At 39.1% G+C, this 20614-nt stretch overlaps 1 protein-coding gene across 1 annotated transcript; it reads left to right on the top strand.

Annotated features, from left to right (window-relative positions):
* Positions 1–3276: 3276 nt before the first annotated feature.
* tc2n (tandem C2 domains, nuclear) lies at positions 3277–20547 on the top strand (the record flags this gene model as incomplete). Its single annotated transcript, XM_083886820.1, has 11 exons — positions 3277–3343; positions 3432–3635; positions 4890–5060; positions 5929–6008; positions 11590–11659; positions 13024–13124; positions 15644–15760; positions 15960–16151; positions 18492–18606; positions 19191–19390; positions 20437–20547. 11 exons carry the CDS (start codon positions 3277–3279, stop codon positions 20545–20547), a joined length of 1428 nt encoding a protein of 475 aa, XP_083742946.1.
* Between the last annotated feature and the right edge of the window lie 67 nt (positions 20548–20614).

Here is a 20614-nt window from a genome sequence, read left to right on the forward strand (position 1 = left end):
GTAGAATTTCTTTGGAAATGGGGGAGGGGTAGGTTTGAGTGAACATTGAAACACACAAACAGTTGTGTTCATAAGTTTCATAAACCTTTCTTTCACTCATGGTTAGTGGTTGGTTGAAGCCATTTATTGTCAAACAACTGTGTTTACTCTTTTTAAATCAAAATGACAACACAAACTATCCAAACGACCCTGATCAAAAGTTTACATACCCTGGTGATTTGGCCTGATAACATGCACACAAACACACAACTTGACACAAACAGGTTTGAATGGCTATTAAAGGTAACCATCTTCAGGAAAGGGATAGAAGAAAATATCAAAGAAATTGAGAATGCAAATCATCAGTGTTCAAACTCGGAAAATGACGATCAGGTAGACCAACTAAAATCTCAGCCACAACTGCCAGGAAAATTGTTTGGATGCAAAGAAAAACCCACAAATAACTTCAGGTGAAATACAGGACTCTCTGGAAAAATGTGGTGTGGCTGTTTCAAGATGCACAATAAGGAGGCACTTGAACAAAGATAGGCTGCATGGTCGAATTGCCAGAAAGCCATTACTACACAACTGCCACAAAGTATCACGCTTACAATACACCAAACAGCACAGAGACAAGCCTCAAACCTTCTGGAACAAAGTCATTTGGAGTGATGAGACCAAAACTGAACTTTTTGGTCACAACCATAAACAGGAGTCAACAAGGCCTATGATGAAAGGTACATCATTCCTGCTGTGAAACACGGTGGTGGATCACTGATGTTTTGGGGATGTGTGAGTTACAAAGGCACAGGACATTTGGTCAGAATGAATGCAGAAAACAGGATGAATGCAGTAAGTTATCAAAAATTACTGGAAGAACATTTGCACTCATCAGCCTGGAAGCTGCTCATGGGACGTACTTGGACATTCCAACATGACAATGATCCAAAACACAAGGCCAAGTCCACCTGAAACCTGCAGTTCATGCAAGACAGTCCAAGAATTTACAGGAACTGGAGGCTTTTTGTCAGGAAGAATGGGCAACTTTACCATCTGAGAAGATAAAGAGCCTCATCCACAACGACCACAAAGGACTTTAAGCTGTAATTGATGTTAAAGGGGGAAATACATGCTATTAAGAACTGGGGTATGTAAACTTTTGATCAGGGTCATAAACTTATGCGCACAACTGCATATATGTATGTATGTATATATATATATATATGTATGTACACTCAGTAAGAAGGTGTGAGTGAAGCAGGGCAGTAAATACAGATGCACTAACACTGACCTGTATCATGTATCATCAAGTTTCCAGCAGCGTGACGTCAACCGTGTTGTGCTATCGAATAAAGAGGAGGAATATGATATGTAACACACACACACACACACGCACGCACACACACATACACACGATTGCACAGCATTCATAGTGTGGACCCTTATAAACATTATGCATTCTCTCACCCCTAACCCTAACCATGACAACTAAATGACTAACCCTAAATCCAGGTTTTAACCCCCAAAAGCAATCAAAAGATGTGAGGACCAGCCAAAATGTCCTTACTTTTCCCAAACAGTGTCCTCACTCCTTGATGATTATCCTAACCTTGAAACATTTCTTAACCTTAAAACATAGTAATTTACATTATGGGGACTTACTTTTTGTAGCCCATAATGTGACTGTGTAAACACTTTTTACATCCCCACAACATACGTAATACATGGGCACACACACACACACACACACACACACACACACACACACACACACACACACACACACACACACACACACACACACACACACACACACACACACACACACACAAAGGGGTTCTAAGTGGTAAACAAAAATCACAACAGATAGTGGTGCTGTCATGGCTGTTCTGTTCGGGGAAGGAAACACAAACACACAGTGTTTAGTCCGGGAATTAAAGAGTGGAGGAGTAAGAGGGAGGGAGGGAGGGAGGGAGGAAGAGAGAGAGAGAGAGAGAGAGAGAGAGAGAGAGAGAGAGAGAGAGAGAGAGAGAGAGAGAGACCTGTAAGCAAAGAGCTCACTAAACCTGATCTCAGTGGCATTTCTGTCCAGTCTGCCTGTGAGAATCATCTGCAGTGCTGGATGATACAGACTTCATCGTTGGTCAGTGAACACATCACGGGGGGGGTAAGTGAAGGTGTTTTTCTGTCAAAGTTGTGCCTGGTTGTTTTGTTTCCTGTTTTTATATCATGTAAACTTTAGTTTACACCAGAGTTCATTCCTTCACAGGTCTGTCGCTCAGAGCAGAAACTTGTGTCGCAAGGTCAAAATGTGTTTGTTGACCGAAGCAGCTGCTCATGATATTATTATTTACCCTTAATAACAACCTGGTATTTGTCTTTCCTCCAATTAGTTCCCCAAACAGAACAAAACAATGTTATGTTTACTTTTCTTCACATTTTTAAAGACACAGTCTATTTCAAATATATATATATATATATATGAAATAGACTGTGTCTTTAATATATATATATATATAATAGTTTTTTGGGATATTTTCTCCTGCAGTTGCATGTGGCCACTGAGGCTGTTTGTAATTATCTATCTATAAAGTCCAGGAATGTGTGTGTGTGTGTGTGTGTGTGTGTGTGTGTGTGTCTTTCTGTTATTCACATATTATCTCTCGAACCGATGGTCAAACTTGACAGGTGTCTTGCTACGGGCACGAGTAAGTGCAGTGCCAAGTTTGATGAATTTATATAAAAAGGGATTAAGACACTTCAACTCTGGGATCCTTAACCACATTTAGCCAGTTGTGTCACTTCACCAACTCTATTTGTGAATCTAAGGTAATTAATACATCTGGACTGTTTTCAAAGTATTTTGAGATTATATCAACAAATGTGTTGGAATTATAGCAAATTTGAAGGATTTCTGCCACCTTTTAGTTTTTTGGACTAAAACAATGAACATTTCGGTGGCCTTGTAACAGATTTATGGAATCTGGACACATTAAAGCACTGCATTTTGGGCGTCATATCATATTTGGGATTTTGTGAAATGAATACTTTGTTGGGCATTGTACCAAATTTGGAGGAAAACAACACAGTAATGAAGCGCCAAAATAAAGCTTTTGACTACGGTACCTCAATTATAAAGTGTTTTTGGATCATTATAAAAAGTTCCATTTCATGAATTTGTAGCAGATTTGTTGAGGCACCATCCTATGAAATACACAGAAAAGCTGATACCAGCTCTATTTGGGTCCATTTTTTCCAACTCCTCACTCAAACAGTGAAATATTTGCAGTTGCAGCAATGGAGTGCCTCAAAAACTGCTGCAAGATCCTGAAAAAAACAGAGGAGCGGGAGCTGGAGACTGAAGGTAAAGTGATTCCCTTGCACAGCCGTTTAAAACTTCTGACGTACTGATTTTGTTTGTTCCTCATTGACAACTTTCATCTGTTTCCAAGTGATCAAACTGAAAGTGCCCCCGAACAAGGCGATCACTGCAGGTGTGGAGTCAGATAAAGGGCAGAGGGGCATCACAGAAGATTACCTCCTGTCCAAACTCCCCCCCGATGGCAAAGAGGTGCCGTTTGTCCTGCCCACCATCAAGACGTCCTATGTCCAACCCAGAGGTTCTCGTTACCCCAATTTACCGTCGGGGATGCAGAGTATGTACCGACTGACTGATGCTTCACAATGTTACCATCTTACTGTGTGTGAATATGCTGAAGTGAGGAACATTGTACAAGCCTGTCTCAGGTGTTGACGTAAAGGTTGGGTTGGTAAATAACATGAAGTGTTCGTAAGTTATCAGACCTCACTGTATCTGCTCTGATTATTATCTTATTATTGTCTTCTTCGTTCAGAACCTGTGAAGATTATAATCCGACCAAGTTTGAGGGTCATTTTTGCAGGAATTACAGTAAAAAAATAAAAACATTTTCACATTTTGTGTTCCCACTAGCCACGCAGCAGACACCCTCACCTTCCTCACCTGAGATGTATGTAGCTTACAGTAGTGGCCAAAAGTGTCTTTGCAGCCAGTCATTCGCAAGATGCTTTCACACACTTTGACATAACAAATTATTTGTTCACTCCACTATATCACACCCTGACATACATTTATATTGTTTCTACTATTTTTAATTAATTAAATCAGGTAAACAGCACTTAAAAGACTTTAGAAAGGTAGAATTACAGTGAATTGTTGTGGTAGATAAATGTGTAAAACACACAGGACACAGGACTCATGTTTCTCATTTTAGTTTTTAAGTTCAACCTTTTATTTTCTGTTCTTTTTTTCACTCTCAGCAACAGTTTATTAAGTGAACTAAACTCAGTTGGCTTCAGTCTGAGGCAGAGAGACATCAGAACTTTCTTTAGGTATTATTTCCCTAATAAAGTGTCTTGTGTGGTCTTCTGCTGCTGTAGATGTTGTTGTTTTTGCATGAAAATAGTAGATCAGCAGTTTCTGAAACATCTAAATCAACTCTCTTCCTGATTCTCGTGCTCAGTTTGAACTTCAGAGTTGTCGATGTGTGATTGGTTGATTTGATATTTGCATTAACGAGCAGTTGAACAGGTGCACCTTTAGTCGTGGCAGCATTTGTTTGTCTCAGCAGGGTTAAGGTAAATGTTAGAGCACTGTGTTTTACTCCACCTAAACCAAACCAAAGTTAAGGCTGCAGCGGCTGAAGAGACACAGCCTGAACTGCAAAATATCTCATTAAAATCATCTCAATTACAACTGTGGAACAAACCTTCAAAGTCTGATTGTTCAGGCTCTCAGCACCAGGGAGTCCATTTTGTCGCTGTGGATTTTCAGTTTACTGAGTACGAGACTAATCTAGGGGCGACGGTAGCTCAGTGGTGGAGCGAGTCGACAAACCATTTACTAATCTGGCCCTGCTCTTTGTCTGCAGGTTCAATGCGGAGCACATACGCAGAGAGGAAGGCTGAGCTTTTGGGCTCAAGTCACTTCACCTACAGCCCAGAGTCCAACTTCCATGAGGGTCAGATGGCTGAGTACATTTCCCCTGGTTCAGCCCGTCGTGACACAATGAAGAACAGATTATCCAGCCCACTAACCCCAGGTAACTGCAAACCATAGCTCATCCACACCTTTCTGTTTGTTTAGAGTGAATATATGTTCATGGTATTAATAATAACCATTGAATTATTATTTTTGTTTGTGCTAATAACAGACATCTGAAAATATATTGAAAATAAAGGTGATCCATCCATCCATCCATTTTCTACCACTTTATCCTCCACATGAGGGTGTACATGTAATTCCCAATTTAAAAAAAACAAAAAACATAAATATAAGGAATTGAAAAATATTAATTTGTATCCTGACAAATCAAAACACACATTATATCAAGGCACTTTACATTTTACAGAAACTATCTGTCACAATGTTTGCCTGTTTTTAAGTGTCTTTTTATTTCAGATTACGTTCAGATTAAACTAGATTAGACATCAATCCCATACTGGGTAAATTAATTTGTTCCAGCATCTGAAAGGTCTGAGATAATATCTATATATATATACAATATATATATATATAGGAGATAGATTTAAAAAAAAAAAAACACACAGAAATAGAATAATCAATACCATTTTAAAAACATGGCAGGAATGTGCAAGGAATGCAATTAAGTATTATAAATATTAAGATAATAATTTTTTTTGTCTAAAATCTACACCTTTTATGTAAGTAAACAAATGCCAATACACTGTGTCTTTGAGCTGTTAAATATAAAATATATATAATTATAAACATATTATACACGTATACATACAGTATAATGTCATGTAACACCATGTTAAGAGTTGGTTCCTATTTACAGTATCTTTGAGTTTATCAATGAAGTAACAGATAACTACAGATGGACCAGTAATAAAGAAAATAAAAAAATAAAAATATCAAGTGAATGAAAACTTTTTTTTAACTTCCAGGCTGGACTCTGCAGCCTGACGGCCAGAATCGACTGTGCACCTCCATGTTGGATCTGTCCAACGCAAACAGTCACATGCAGGTGAGTGCGTTCTCTATCTAATCTGCTTTCACACCGTGTTTCTCACCCTGTGTCAACTCAAGACTAAATATAGTTGTACAGTTTCCACTGTCGAACCACTTTGCGAAAAAGCCAACTAACAGAGTGTTTAGATTTCAGGGTCAAAGTGAGGAGTTAATTTTACTCTGAAGAGCTGAACCTGAGAATTGACCTCACTTTCCACCTCACTCAGATGTGGAAAAAGTACTGAAATATTTTACACTAGTAAAAGTGCAACTATTGTGATAAAACAAGTAAGTACAAAGTAAAAAAGTAGCTTGTTTAAAATGCACTCAGAATAAAAGAGTATTACTTATTACTTTTCTAACAAGGTTGAGGTTCTTTCTTATTTAGTTCAAAAAGGACGTGGGGACACAAATCACACATTCATTGTTTTTAATTAGAGGCAAACCTCAAGCACTGCCAAAATAAAATATGTTAACACATAATGTATCTGTCAAAATGTGTCAAAGTCACAAATGCTTTAACTTTCTTACACACTCAGGGACCTTAATTAACGCCAATTCATCTGTCCTCATTATTCACCTGTCATCATCATTCACCTGACATCATCTTTCACCTGTCCTCATCTTTCACCTGTCCTTATCTTTCACCTGTCCTTATCTTTCACCTTTCCTCATCTTTCACCCGTCCCATCATTCATCTGTCCTCATCATCCACCTTGGCCTCATCATTCACCTGTCCTCATCATTTAATCACCTGTCCTCATCATTTACCTTGTCCTCATCATTCATCTGTCCTCATCTTTCACCTCTCATCATTCACCTTGTCCTCACCATTCACCTCTCCTCATCTTTCACCCGTCCTCATCTTTCACCTGTCCTCATCCTTCACCTTGTCCTCATCATTCACCTGTCCTCATCATTCCCCTTGTCCTCACCTTTCCTCTGTCCTCATCATTCACTTGTCCTCATAGTTCACTTTCCCTCATCTTTCACCTGTCCTTATCATTCACCTGTCCTCATCATTCATTCACCTGTCCTCATCATTCACCTTGTCCTCATCATTCCTCTGTCCTCATCATTCACCTTGTTCTCATCATTCACATGTCCTTATCATTCATTCACCTGTCCTCATCATTCACTTGTCCTCATCATTACCTGTCCTCCTCATTCCTCTGTCCTCATCATTCACCTTGTCCTCATCATTCACCTGTCCTCATCATTCATTCACCTGTCCTCATCATTCATTCACCTGTCCTCATCATTCACTTGTCATCATCATCCACCTGTCCTCATCATTCACCTTGTCCTCACCATTCACCTGTGCGCATCATTAAATCACCTGTCCTCCTCATTCACCTGTCCTCATCTTTCACCTCTCCTCATCATTCACCTTGTCCTCATTTTTCACCTGTCCTTATCTTTCACCTGTCCTCATCATTCCCCTGTCCTCATCATTCACCTGTCCTCATCATTTAATCACCTGTCCTCATCTTTCACCTCTCCTCATCATTCACCTGTCCTCATCATTAAACCACCTTTCCTCATCATTCACCTGTCCTCATCATTCATTCACCTGTCCTCATCATTTAACCACCTTTCCTCATCATTCACCTGTCCTCATCATTCATTCACCTGTCCTCATCATTCACCTGTCCTCATCATTCCTCTGTCCTCATCATTCACCTTGTCTTCATCATTCACCTGTCCTCGTCATTCACTTGTCCTCATCATTTAACCACCTTTCCTCATCATTCACCTGTCCTCATCATTCATTCACCTGTCCTCATCATTCACCTGTCCTCATCATTCCTCTGTCCTCATCATTCACCTTGTCTTCATCATTCACCTGTCCTCATCATTCACCTTGTCCTCACCATTCACCTGTGCGCATCATTAAATCACCTGTCCTCATCATTCACCTGTCCTCATCTTTCACCTCTCCTCATCATTCACCTTGTCCTCATTTTTCACCTGTCCTTATCTTTCACCTGTCCTCATCATTCCCCTGTCCTCATCATTCACCTGTCCTCATCATTTAATCACCTGTCCTCATCTTTCACCTCTCCTCATCATTCACCTGTCCTCATCATTAAACCACCTTTCCTCATCATTCACCTGTCCTCATCATTCATTCACCTGTCCTCATCATTTAACCACCTTTCCTCATCATTCACCTGTCCTCATCATTCATTCACCTGTCCTCATCATTCACCTGTCCTCATCATTCCTCTGTCCTCATCATTCACCTTGTCTTCATCATTCACCTGTCCTCGTCATTCACTTGTCCTCATCATCCACCTGTCCTCCTCATTCACCTTGTCCTCACCATTCACCTGTCCTTATCTTTCACCTGTCCTCATCTTTCACCTTTCCTCATCATTCACCTGTCCTCATCATTTACCTGTCCTCATCATTTACCTGTCCTCATCATTCACCTTGTCCTCATCATATACCTGTCCTCATCATTCACCTGTCCTCATCATTCATTCACTGCCAACATTTCTGGTGCGTGAATTTTTTTTTTTTTTTTTTACTCAGTATTGGATGTGATCTAGTGAAGTACAGTACTTTCGAAAAAAAAAACATACTTAAATAAGTAAATTTTCAAATTTTACAAACCTACTAATGAGGAAATAAATGAACTGTTAATTACAGTAATGCGACCAAATATAATTCACTACTTTCCACCCCAGATGAGCTTTATTTTGAAAGTGACACATTCACGTGAGGTTCTTTTTGTAACTTCAAGTGGAAGGTGGGAAAGCTGTTGGAAATAGGAATTGTTGTGTGGGAAATACAGACTAAAACATCAAATCGAAACAAGGAGTTAGAAAAAATAGTTTACAGCTTTCACCAATTTTTTCGAAATCTAAATGAAATGAATACCAGCCTTGTATCTACAAAACCACAGCTTTCGCTGAGCATGAAGACTGAAACATAGGGAAAACATGACCAAGGATACTATGTGGCTCATTGTGGTTTGAAGCTAGTCCGTAGACCCCATGGTTCTCAAACTGTTGTAAGTGTACCACAAGTGGTACGTGAGTATGTGAGGAAAAGGACTGGAATGAGAGAACAAATCAGACCCTTTTTTTGAACTACATACACATTGAATTAGGACAAACATTTCTGCAATGAAATGAGTGGCAGATTTTATTTTGTGTTTTTGTGCAATTTGAACAAATGTCAACTGATCGTTATGTCACTGATAAGAACCTGACCACTGATTTTGAAAAGTCAAAAATCATGATTTGACTGGTGTCATGCTGCAACCAGAAGCTGAAACCAGGCTCTTGTTTGGATGATACAGCTGTCAATCATACTGGTGTCCAATCATATGTGCCCTTCTTTAGCATTTAAATTCCTGTAAATGAGAAGAGAATTTACAACATCATTTACAAGTGGAGAAGACCCACAACTAGTGATTGAGACCTTTAACTCCTTTGGACAATATTTACTAAGCTGATCGGCCCCTGGTGGCTATTCAATATATTCTTATTTCTTGACTTCACAGAGGATAACCAGAATACTTTTTTATGTATAGTCTATGATTTAGACAGAATCAGGTCTAACTGTTTTGACCTATTTCCAGTCTTTTTAATTATAGTCTACAACTTAATTACAATCTCTTTTTAAGTGAGACCTCGACCCTGTCAATGCAAACAAAGGGTTTTCCTCATAGGTTGGCCATTTCCATAGCACCAAAAAGAAGGACACACACAACCACACGACAATACAATTTTGTCCACAATGGTATATATAATGATACAGTGATACTGAGATACGCAGAATACAGATATGAGACTATTTAATTTATGTTTATGTGTGTTATCATAACGTACAGTATGCGTAACAGGAGTATTTATTTAGAGCATTAATATTTATTCATAACAAAACATGTTTCAAAAATGACAGAAAACAGAACATTTCTGGACTTAAAGTGTTTGGAAAAGGCTAGAACTTTATGCTTCTCAGTCAGTGAAAATAAGAAAAAAAATAAATGTAACAAATTAATAAAGTTGTCTTTTCCTGGCAGCCTCCAGGAGTTTGTTTTATTTATTTAAGGAACTTCTGGTAGATGTTCAAGTTTCTCGAAAGAGCAGGGAGCGGTACCGACCACTCAACTTTTATTTTGAAATTCTGACCATTAAAAACGGATAAAGGATATTCGTTTGAGCTTTGGTTCGTATTAAGTTTAACAGCTGAAGGTGTTTTTGTTTGTCTGAAGTGATTCCGTGCCAGCCTCAGATAGTACCTGCTCCTTGTGTTGGACTTGGACATTTGACGTGGTGTTTTATCAGTCACACACTGGCACAGGATAACGACCAGAAAATTGGGGCGTGTTCTATTGCCGTGTACAGGATGTGGTGTAGTTTTGCTTATGATCAACAACTCATGAACCAAGTTCTCATGAACAGTTGAAGCTATCTGTCTCTGATATCTTGTCTCAGACTTCATGAGGATACCGTATTTAGCTACATTACACTAAAACACTAAAAAATGTCATGGATATATACGGACATAAAGTATTTGTGTTACCCTTTTTTATGTCTGTTGACGTCCTCTTTCAGAGTGTCAGTACAATTAAAAGTTCAGTTAATACAAATGTTTAGTTTGGCAGCATTATGAACAAACAGTATTTAAGTGATGACAAAATAAAAGCTCCATGGCAATAGATCTACTGCAACGACGGGCAGCATATTTAAAAGCTTTTTTTCCTAAGCTCTGTTCTCACTCCTGAGATGAACATCAGAACAGAATAAACCTACTTTACATCAAATTAGAAGCACCAAACTTCAAGGCTGTAGTTCACAACAAAGCAATTCAAATCATGTGCAGAGTTAAACAAAAAGCTTTCTGAACAATGTCCAAGGATTTTTTCGTACGGTGAGAAAACAATCTAAAAAAAAAACGATTTTCCCACTTTCCCAATCACCCCCCAGAAACCATTGACACTCTTTTAAACACAGACCGACTGCTAAGGAATGCATTTTGCACTTTTTGCTCCTCATACTCAACTTCCCTTACTGCTGTTCAAAGCATGTGGGAGGAGAGTCTCAATATTAAATTGACTGAACAACAGTGGGAATCTGCACTCTGTCTGGTTCATTTGTCATGTGTGAGGTTTTTTTTAGAACCCACTATACAAACGCAAGACTTGCGAAAATTTGCCCTGCACATTTTCGTAGGGTCCATGAGGTGCTTTACAATTTTAAGCTCGAAAAACTCAGGTTCCCTTTTTCTTTTCTTTTTTTAATTGATGTCTTTATTTATTTACTTTACTTGTACTGTTCATTTCATCCATGTTTTTCTCTTTCACTAGGTTTTGTATGTTAGGCCTGGCAGTAGGTGGGGGGTGGGTGGGTATGTAGGGATTTGACATTCAGATGTGACGATTTATGCTCATAATGTATTTTTATTTCTGACACTGTACATTACACTGTCTGTCAAATTATTGAAAATGTTCTATAAATTAAGTTGGGGGGAGGCGGGGGGGGAGTAAAGGGTGGAAGTAAGCAGTTCTACTTTGTTGAAACTGCACTATGCAGGATTGCTAGAAATATCCTGACGTTCTCTTTGTTTGGCTTCATCTGCAGCAATTTGACTCCGTCGCCAGCGTCCGCAGCAGCACGTCTTCAGTGATGGGCTCCATTGACAGCTGTCTAGGTAAAAGCTTCACCTCCACTTTCCCTGTTCAGACTCTCAGTGTGCATGGACTCTGTCTGCCAGCCTCGTCTTCTTTAAGAAGGAAAAAGAAACAAGAAAGTGCTGTTGCCGCCCATCGTCCTAAAATAACCAGGTCCAATTAAAAATCAATCATCAGCAGTGTGCAAACATAAAACAGAATACACACAAAACACTTCCAAATGTTTGTCACTGTACTTTATTATTCTGAATTGGAGATAATATTTTTTACATAAAAAATATATTATTCAGTGATGAGAATCAGCTTTGTTATGATTAATTAATCATGTATGAAAGTAAAGTTTTATTGTTTGATTACAGCCCTGTATTGACTCATTTTATTACTTTTATTACTTTTATTTATAAAGACTACAAGACTGTACAATATATCCTTTTTTTCAGCACAACCTATAGGCATTTTTTCCATTTTCACTAACTATATAAACACACCTGAGCAAAATGTACTCAGCAAAATGGAAGTCAGATTGAATTTCTGAAATTTGGATATGCGTCACAGTCCAAAGTGCGCTTGGCTCATTTGTATGAACAAAAAGAAAAGAAAAACGGTCTAAATTTGTGCCTTTTGTACAATTATCACTTTTTTTTAGCGATATATAATTAATCATAACTTTGACTCAACAACACATTCTCAACTCAACTCAAACTTTATTTCTAGAGCACATTTAAAACAACCAGGTTTGACCAAAGTGCTGTACAGATTAAAGCAATACAGATGATAAAATTGGCCCATACGATGCTGCAGTTACAATAAATAATAATAAATACTAAAATACATTAACACTGTGCAATAAAAGGAAGCTGAAATTTCGTTTAAAATGTTGCCAGAAGTCCACTTAAACTTAGTTAAAAGCCATGGAGAAGAGATATGTCTTTAGTGAGGATTTAAAAACTTCAATCGTACCCACAGTGCCTGCAGGTTGTTCCAGAGCCTGGGGGTCGCTGCCACAAAAGATCGATCACGTTTGGTTTTTAGCCTCATTTTAGGGGTGACCAGTAGAGCTCAGTGTTCTGGCAGGGGCGTGGATACGGACTGTTTGGTGTAAGGGGGGCCTAGCAGCACCACATCCAAACATTATGATTTCAGTCTTGGTTTTGTTTAGGTTCAACATTTTAAAGCCTGAAGATGTGACCTATAAACACATCCCCCCCAGGATGTCCATATGAGGAGTTGTGTATTATTCCCACTACAATTTACCAAGGGTGCAGTAAGGGTTAAAGTGCAGGAGTTGAGGTCACAGTAATTAATTAAAAACACAGGCACTGTTTACAGTTTCCATGTTGTCTGTCTAATAAGATATCACATGATTTGTCCTCAAACATCACAGACTCCATCACCCTGTCTGGGGATGAGCGTGAGTGGGGAAAAGTGTGTGTCCGGATGAGCTACCAGGATGCTTTGGAGCAGGTGTGGATCACTCTGGTCCAGGTAAGGTTACACGGCGAGATGAGTGGGGACCACGAGGGGAGGGAACAAAACCTTCATTGTGCCTTTCTGTAACAATTTTCTCAATGGACCCTCTGTCCAGAAATCAGGCCTCTGTTAGCCCTTATCTATGCTCTATTAACTTTGGCTCAGACATTCAGGAAGAAAAAGCAGAACTGTCTAAGAGCTGACGTTAAAAGTGCTAAAAGTTTACCTGACACTGTCTCGGTTTCACTTTAAAGATAAAACATTAAGTGTGTTTTCGCTGTACGTCACATCTAAGTTTACAGATTGAAGGTTTTAATGTGCTGTAATTCTTAAAGGAACAGGAGCAAAATGGATAAGGGGGCACACACACCTCTTTGCCAAGAATAAGACTTTGGTTCTGGTAACAACACATTTTTTGTCCAAAGGTCGCACTGTTGTAGTCCTCAGCCTCCAGTGTTTTCCCTTGTGGCTGTTTTGTGAATTCCATGATAGCTTTTCCTCACTTCCTCAATTACCTTCCTCTCTTTTTTTTTTATCCCAACTTCACTTTTCCATTGCTGTTTTTGACATAATTTGTCAGGTGAAATGGTTGCTGGGTGAGCAGATGAGGACACGGAGAGAGAGAGAGAGAGGAAAGGAAGGAAAAAGACAAAAACAAGGGAGAGAAAGAACAAAGTGTATGACATAATGACGTCATATTCATGCCCTGAGTGTGAGAGAGTGTGTGTGCGTGCACCACAGGAATTCCCCCAGCAGTCTGGTCTATAGCAGCATAACTTAGAGATGGTCCGGGTTTCCCTGAGCCAGCTCTAACTAAAAGCTTTATCAAAAAGGGAAGTTTTAAGTCTAACTTTAAATACAGAGAGAGTGTCCGCCTCCCAAACTGTCATTGGGAGCTGGTTCCACAGGAGAGGAGCCTGGTAACTGAAGCCTCTGCCTCCCATTCTGCTCTTACAGACTCTGGGAAAACACAAGTAAGCCTGAATTTAGAGACCTAAGTGATCTGTTAGGGTGATAAGGTAAAAGTAGGTCGTAATGTTCCGCAAGTGGAAGAAGGCTGTTCTGGCAATATTAGTTTTATGAGTGAATCAAGTGAGATGTCCTGGTCAAAAATAAGTCCAAGGTTCCTCACAGTGGAACTGGAAGCCATGGTGATGTCATCTAAAGTGACAATGCGGTCAGAGAGTTTTTCTCTAAGGTGTTTAGGGCCGAGTATAATGACCTCAGTTTTTTCTGCGTTTAAAAGTAGAAAGTTGAACAACCTGATTTATTTGATCTGGTCTCATTGATAAATATTACTGTGTGTCATCTGCATAACAATGAACGTGTATGTTGTGTTTTCTAATAATGTTCCCTTGAGGAAGCAAATATAAAGTAAAAAAAAGTATAGGCCCAAGCACAGAGCCCTGTGGAACTCCACAATTAACTTTTGTTTGTAATGAGTCATTATCATTAACATGAACAAACTGGGATCTATCAAACAGCAGAGGGCAGTACCTGTGATCCCAAGGGTCTGCTCAAGTCCTTGCACTAGAATGTCATGATCAGTGGAGTCAAATGCAGCACTAAGATCTAACAGGACAAGTAAAGAAACTAGACCATTATATGAGGCCAAGAGAAGGTCGTTACTAACTTTAACTAGTGCTGTTTCGGTGCTATGATGTAATCTAAAGCCTGACTGAAAATCTTCAGGCCATAAATGCAAAATATTCACATAATTGATTGCAACGGCCTTTTCTAATATTTTAGTAACAAATGGAAGATTTATTCACATGTTGAATGAAACCAATTTTGAATTAATAGTGTATTAATAGTGAATTAAGTGCACAACTAACACTATCACGGTCAACATCTACATGGATGTTGAAATCCCCTACAATTATGATTTTATCTGTCTTAAGTACTAACTCAGATAAGAATTCAAAGAACTCTGACAGGAACTCTGAATAAGGTGCAGGTGGACGGTAAACTATGACTATCATAATTGTTTTTTTGTGTTTTCCAACTAGGATGAGTTAAATTAAGAAAACAGATCTTGTGGAGAGTGATCTTATATTTAATAGTCCACATTTAAAAGTGGTATTATTTGATTCTATTTTATTGTCGGCATGGATTTGTATTAACTTAGTCTAACTCCTTTTCTGTTTGTTATCGAGTTATTTACTTTAGTAGATGGACGGACAGACACAGAGTCACACAGTGTGAACTTACAGTGAAAGTAAATCTTTGGTAAAGCAAAAATGAAGCATAGTCTTTCTCGTGTAATCATTTAGGACATCAGTATACGTGTATAATCGTTTGTTTTTTGTAGCACTATACACACTCAAACATAGGAGGACAAGACAAGAACATTTCTGCACCTCTTCGTACACATAATGGATAAAGTTCCCTCACTCATATATTGTTGTTCTTGGAGATGCCAGAAATCAGAGAGGCCACAAATGTGTACCTTTTTCAAACTAAGGACACATACACACACTGTAAAAACCATTCTCCAACTCACATTTTCTATTTCCCCCCCTTTTTCTTATCAGTGTTCAGACTTGAATCTTCCTCTGGATGGAGCTGAACAACAAAAGGTTGGATTCAAAGGGATCATCACTTTGCCTAAACCCATACAGTTCAAGAGCTCAGTTAAAGACTACAGTCAGGTAACACTCGTCTCTGAAACTGATGTGTTTCAAACACATAACTGTTGTGTTGTGATACAAATTTGAGTTCCACCGTTAAAAATAAGCAGACTGTGTCTTTATATGACTAACACAATCATCATCTACATTTTAATAACTTCATCTTTGTTTATCATTCTGTGTGAATCTTTACTTTCCGTCCGTTCCCTCTGCTCTTTAGGAAGTGTCCTTCATGGAGACCTTTGTCTTCGCGCTCCGTCTCCAGGAGCTGCGTTGCAGCGCTTTAGTGCTGCGACTGCAGATGCACAACCCCAGGAAACGTACTGTGGCCGAGTGTGTGCTGTCCCTGCGGCAACTCAGTCCTCTGGAGATGCTGCACTGGCTCGACCTCAACACGCCATCCAAATCCTCTGTGAGTATTCAACTCTCATGTTCACATGTTGCTAGGGATGAGAATCGGTATCGGTCGGTATCGGTAAACTAGACACTTGAGTTTTGGACCCTGGTCTAAAATGACATTAGTCATTTGTATCTGTACCGAGTTTGTGATATTGGTATCGGACACCAAAAAAGTGGTATCATCCTATTCAGTGGCGGCTCCTGAAGAAAAATTCAGGGGGGGCAATTTTTTCTGATAATGATTAAGGTGACCCATTCAATAGTTGCATAAAGAAAGACAGTATCAATGTGTTGTTAGGTGATTAACAGTCCTCCTTGTGACCACTAGATTGCAACTAGATAAACAAATATTATTTACATGAATCTAATGTATGATGTAAAATAGCTAAACAGGACACAAGATGTGTCCAGCAACCACATAAAGACAGGAGCAGCATATTAAGTCAAGTATTTATTGACTGACCGAGGATCAAAAGCTTTCACAACTTTTACCAGATACATACAACAAACATGTGACAAGATAGTGCAGTCAAATTATTCATTAAGTGTAAAGGAAAGTGCAGAATTTGATCTTTAGATGTGTTGATAAATGCATCTTACAATACTCTCTTACACAAAACAGTCCGATTGTCTGATTTGCGTGAAGTTTAACCTGCAGTTAAACCCTGAGCAAAGCAATACAAACATCAACAATGTTCGCAAACAAGCTAACGAACGTAGCTTCAAATGACTGCTGTCCACTGCTACGAGCCATAAACAGCTAACACGTATGAAAGCGTGAACTCCGTGGCTCTGGTCAAACTACGTGTACTTATCAGTTAGTGCTGGGATCGATTAAACGAGCACAATCCTCCGTGTATTTCCTCCCATAGATGGGATATAAAATGAGTAGTTGATGGAGTCGTCTGGTTCTCGTCTGGACGCCAATGCAGAAGTAAAAATATATTGAATATCCACCAGAGGGCGACACCATTGGTTGCAAAAAAAATTAATTCTGTACTTGATTTATAACATCACTAAAACATTTATACACACAATAGAGGAAGAACAGATCAAATGTTGGTAGTCAAAGGTCAAGCTCCCTATGAATACATGAAGGGAATTTCATTCCATGTGGTGCAAACTTTCACTTTGAACCAAAGATGCATGATTTTGGTGACCAAATGTCACATTATGAATGAAACTTAGAAAATGAATCACAGATCATTTTGTTGGCTCATGCAGTCTGAGCTAACCAGTATTTAGTTATTCATTTGATGTCCAAAGCTCTTAATGTCTGTTCGTGAAAGGAACTCATACATTCTTAGTCGTAGCAGCTGATGTCTTTCCTGCTGTCCAGGAGTCGTGGTCAAGAAGCAAAAAACTCTCTCTGTCTGTGGAAGTATTACAAACTTTTACTACTTATCCTCCACCCTTTCCTCCATTGGCTGCTGTCTTTTGTGTGCAGAGTAAATAAGAATAAAAGACTGCATGTGCATCATAAAACTGTCCTCATGATGCATGGCAGCCCACAGGCATACATACTCTTGGCCACAACAGGTTGAAGTATGGTAATTTGGTGAAGTATGGTAATTTTGTCTTGTTGCATAATTACAAGATAAAGAAGAAGAAGAAAAAATCAACAACAGAAAAATGAATTCATCACGAAGCAAAACTGGGAAACTGGGCTTTTACTGTTAAGATGAAACTGGAGTGTGGATTCTGGAAAGTGGATCAAACCTCAAACCATTTCAGCAGCACAGAGTGGTTCTGCTGATTAATGGCTGTATGTCTGGCAGTTACAGTAAAAATGTGGACTGTTTCTGCTCTTAGACTATCAGACAGTGAGTCACTGAAAGATTATTAGAGTCTGATTTTTACCAATCTGCTCAACACAAAGCAGCCAAATTGCACAAATCAAGATCACTCAGTGGGTGCTATTTAAGGCCCCAGACAGATGAGCTCTTAAAGGTCTACCACAAGAAATATATCAACTATATTTTGGAAAAAAGAAGCACAGCTGAGTCTACTGTAACCAGGCCACACACTACTACTTGCTGACATACCATTTACTGCAGGGGTCTCAAACTCATGAGACTTAACACCCCTAATCGATTTCATGCGACCCACCACTTAAAGGTCGGGTTGGCGATCCTGGAAAACCAGTTTGAGCAGGCTACATTTTGAATTCAAAAGTCCAAGCCTCTTTCTTCAGACTTCCCTCAGAAGCCACACCACCAGAGCACAGGAAGACGCAATGCTTGAGCGCTAACATCTACTAAATAGTTGCAATATGACTGGAATTTTACGAAGACAGAACATTATTTTATGCGATCCAAAATACAAAACAGATTATTTGATTGCTGTTTTTCAGGTGTGCCATGCTGAGCTGCATCTCACCACCTGCTTTCAGCCAGTAAATGGTCGCATCCAGCTCCAGATCATTGCCGCCCAAAATCTCCCTACATCCTCGTCACCAATCACTCAAGGTAAATATCCTTTCACTTGATTTACAAATGTCTTGCTCGACTGTGTATGTCGTGTTGTTGAAAACCTCTCCTTCACTCCCTCTGCAGCAAAGTTACTGCACTTAAGTAGAATTTATTATCTGTACTTGACATTGTTATTTATATTTCTGACAACTTTTACTTTTACTCCACTACATTTCCGAAATGAAATGTGTACTTTCATTACTTGTTACTACAAAATAGAAGTTGAGTTGTTGACGTAATACTGTTTGTTTCCGCTAGCTGTTTTTAGCTGCACCAGCTGTTAGCCGCTCAGCTGTTATCCGCTCAGCTGTTAGCCGCTCAGCTATTAGCCGCTCGGCTATATTTTGGCTCCAAGTGGACTTAAAATACACCAGTGGCTCGTTGTTTACGATACCGAGGCTCTGGTCTCCAGGTTTCTGTTGTACACTTTTGATACTTAAGTACAATAAATGTCAGGTCATTTTACTTGAGTAATATTCTAAAAGAGGACTTTAACTTCTACCAAAGTCATTTTCTGGTGAGATACTTGTACTTTTGCTCAAATATCACTTTCAAGTACTTCATACAAGACTGCTCTGCAGCGTTTTTCGTCAAGGCGGAGATGCACCAGATGGGGCAGGTGCTGATGAAGAAGAAGACTCGTGTGATGAAGCCCGCCGGGGGTCAGTGTCAGTGGGTGGAGCTTTTCCACTTCCAACTGGCTGCGTTTGACAACGCCTGCTCGCTGTTAGTGAAACTCTACAGTCGCAGCTCGGTCAGGAGGAAACAGTGTCTTGGACAGGTGAGTTGATGAGTTTAAACTATTTATTTATTAACATATTGTTTCACACGTGGAAGTAGAGTTGTCATAAAGTGGTAACCAGTCATGATGTCACTGCGGTGGCCCTGAAGTGCAAATCACCGCAACAAATAGGAAATATATTGCATACTGAAAAACACCCACACTTTTGTCATTTTTGTTGTTTTTTGTCATTGTGTTTTTTTTTTTTTAATTTGTCCTTGTATTTTTTTGTTTAGGTCATGTTTTTTTTTCTGTCGTGTTTTTTTTGTTGGGTTTTTGTGTTTTTGTGTTTGGTTTTTGTCGTTGGGTTTTTGTTGTGTTTCTGCCAGGGTGTCCATGGGGTCTTAAAAAGTATTGAAAATTGATAAATAAATTTTGGGGACAATGAAAGCCCTTAAAAATGTTTCAAAGTCTTAATCGCAATTTCATGCGGTATTACATTTTGTCCATTAAGTTTGACTGCAAAAAGTCGGTTGAAAACAACGATGCACAGGTATGCTCGCCCTTGATACTTAAGTCAAAGTGTTACTTGTTGTTTAATTTAATAAACCTTGCCTTTGGTTTAATTTGTTCTTTCGAGGTTTGTTCCTTTGTAAGGTTGTGCTCTATAGATTTAATTGCAAACTAAAACGGTTTTGTAAGTTAAATATGTGTTTCTGATTACAGCTTGAAGTGGCGATAAGGTCTGAAAATATTTTGAGGTTTAGAAAAATCTTAAAGGTATTGAAATTAGCTTCAGGATTCCTGCATATACCCTGCTTTTCTCTGTCGTTGTGTTTTGCGATTATGCAGTTTACCTATAAATAGGAACATTATTTTCAAAACTGATATCAAATTCTATTAAAGACGATCCTAAACTGGTGATTGAGACCATACATACATCCAGCAAGACGGCGTTTTATTAATGTTAATTTACACGTTATATCCCAAGAGCAGAATCACAGTGTTCTTTGTTTAAAAACCTCCTTGAAATGTGACTATTTTGAGATACTATACTATTTTGAGGGAACACAGGAATAATTTTTCTCTCCAAATGTGTCTCTCAGGTTCAGCTGGGGTATGACAGCCCCATCCCAGAGGCGGTGGAGCAGTGGAAGGACATGATGGCTCACCCGGAGCAAATGGTGACAGCATGGCACAGACTGAATGCTCCATAAGTCCAAACCTCTTCTCCTGACTGGTGTGATACCTTCGTACTCACTTGCTTGTCCTGTGGCGACAGTC

The sequence above is a fragment of the Microchirus variegatus genome (genome assembly GCF_963457635.1).
Source record: "Microchirus variegatus genome assembly, chromosome: 3".
Classification (NCBI taxonomy): Eukaryota; Metazoa; Chordata; class Actinopteri; order Pleuronectiformes; family Soleidae; genus Microchirus; species Microchirus variegatus.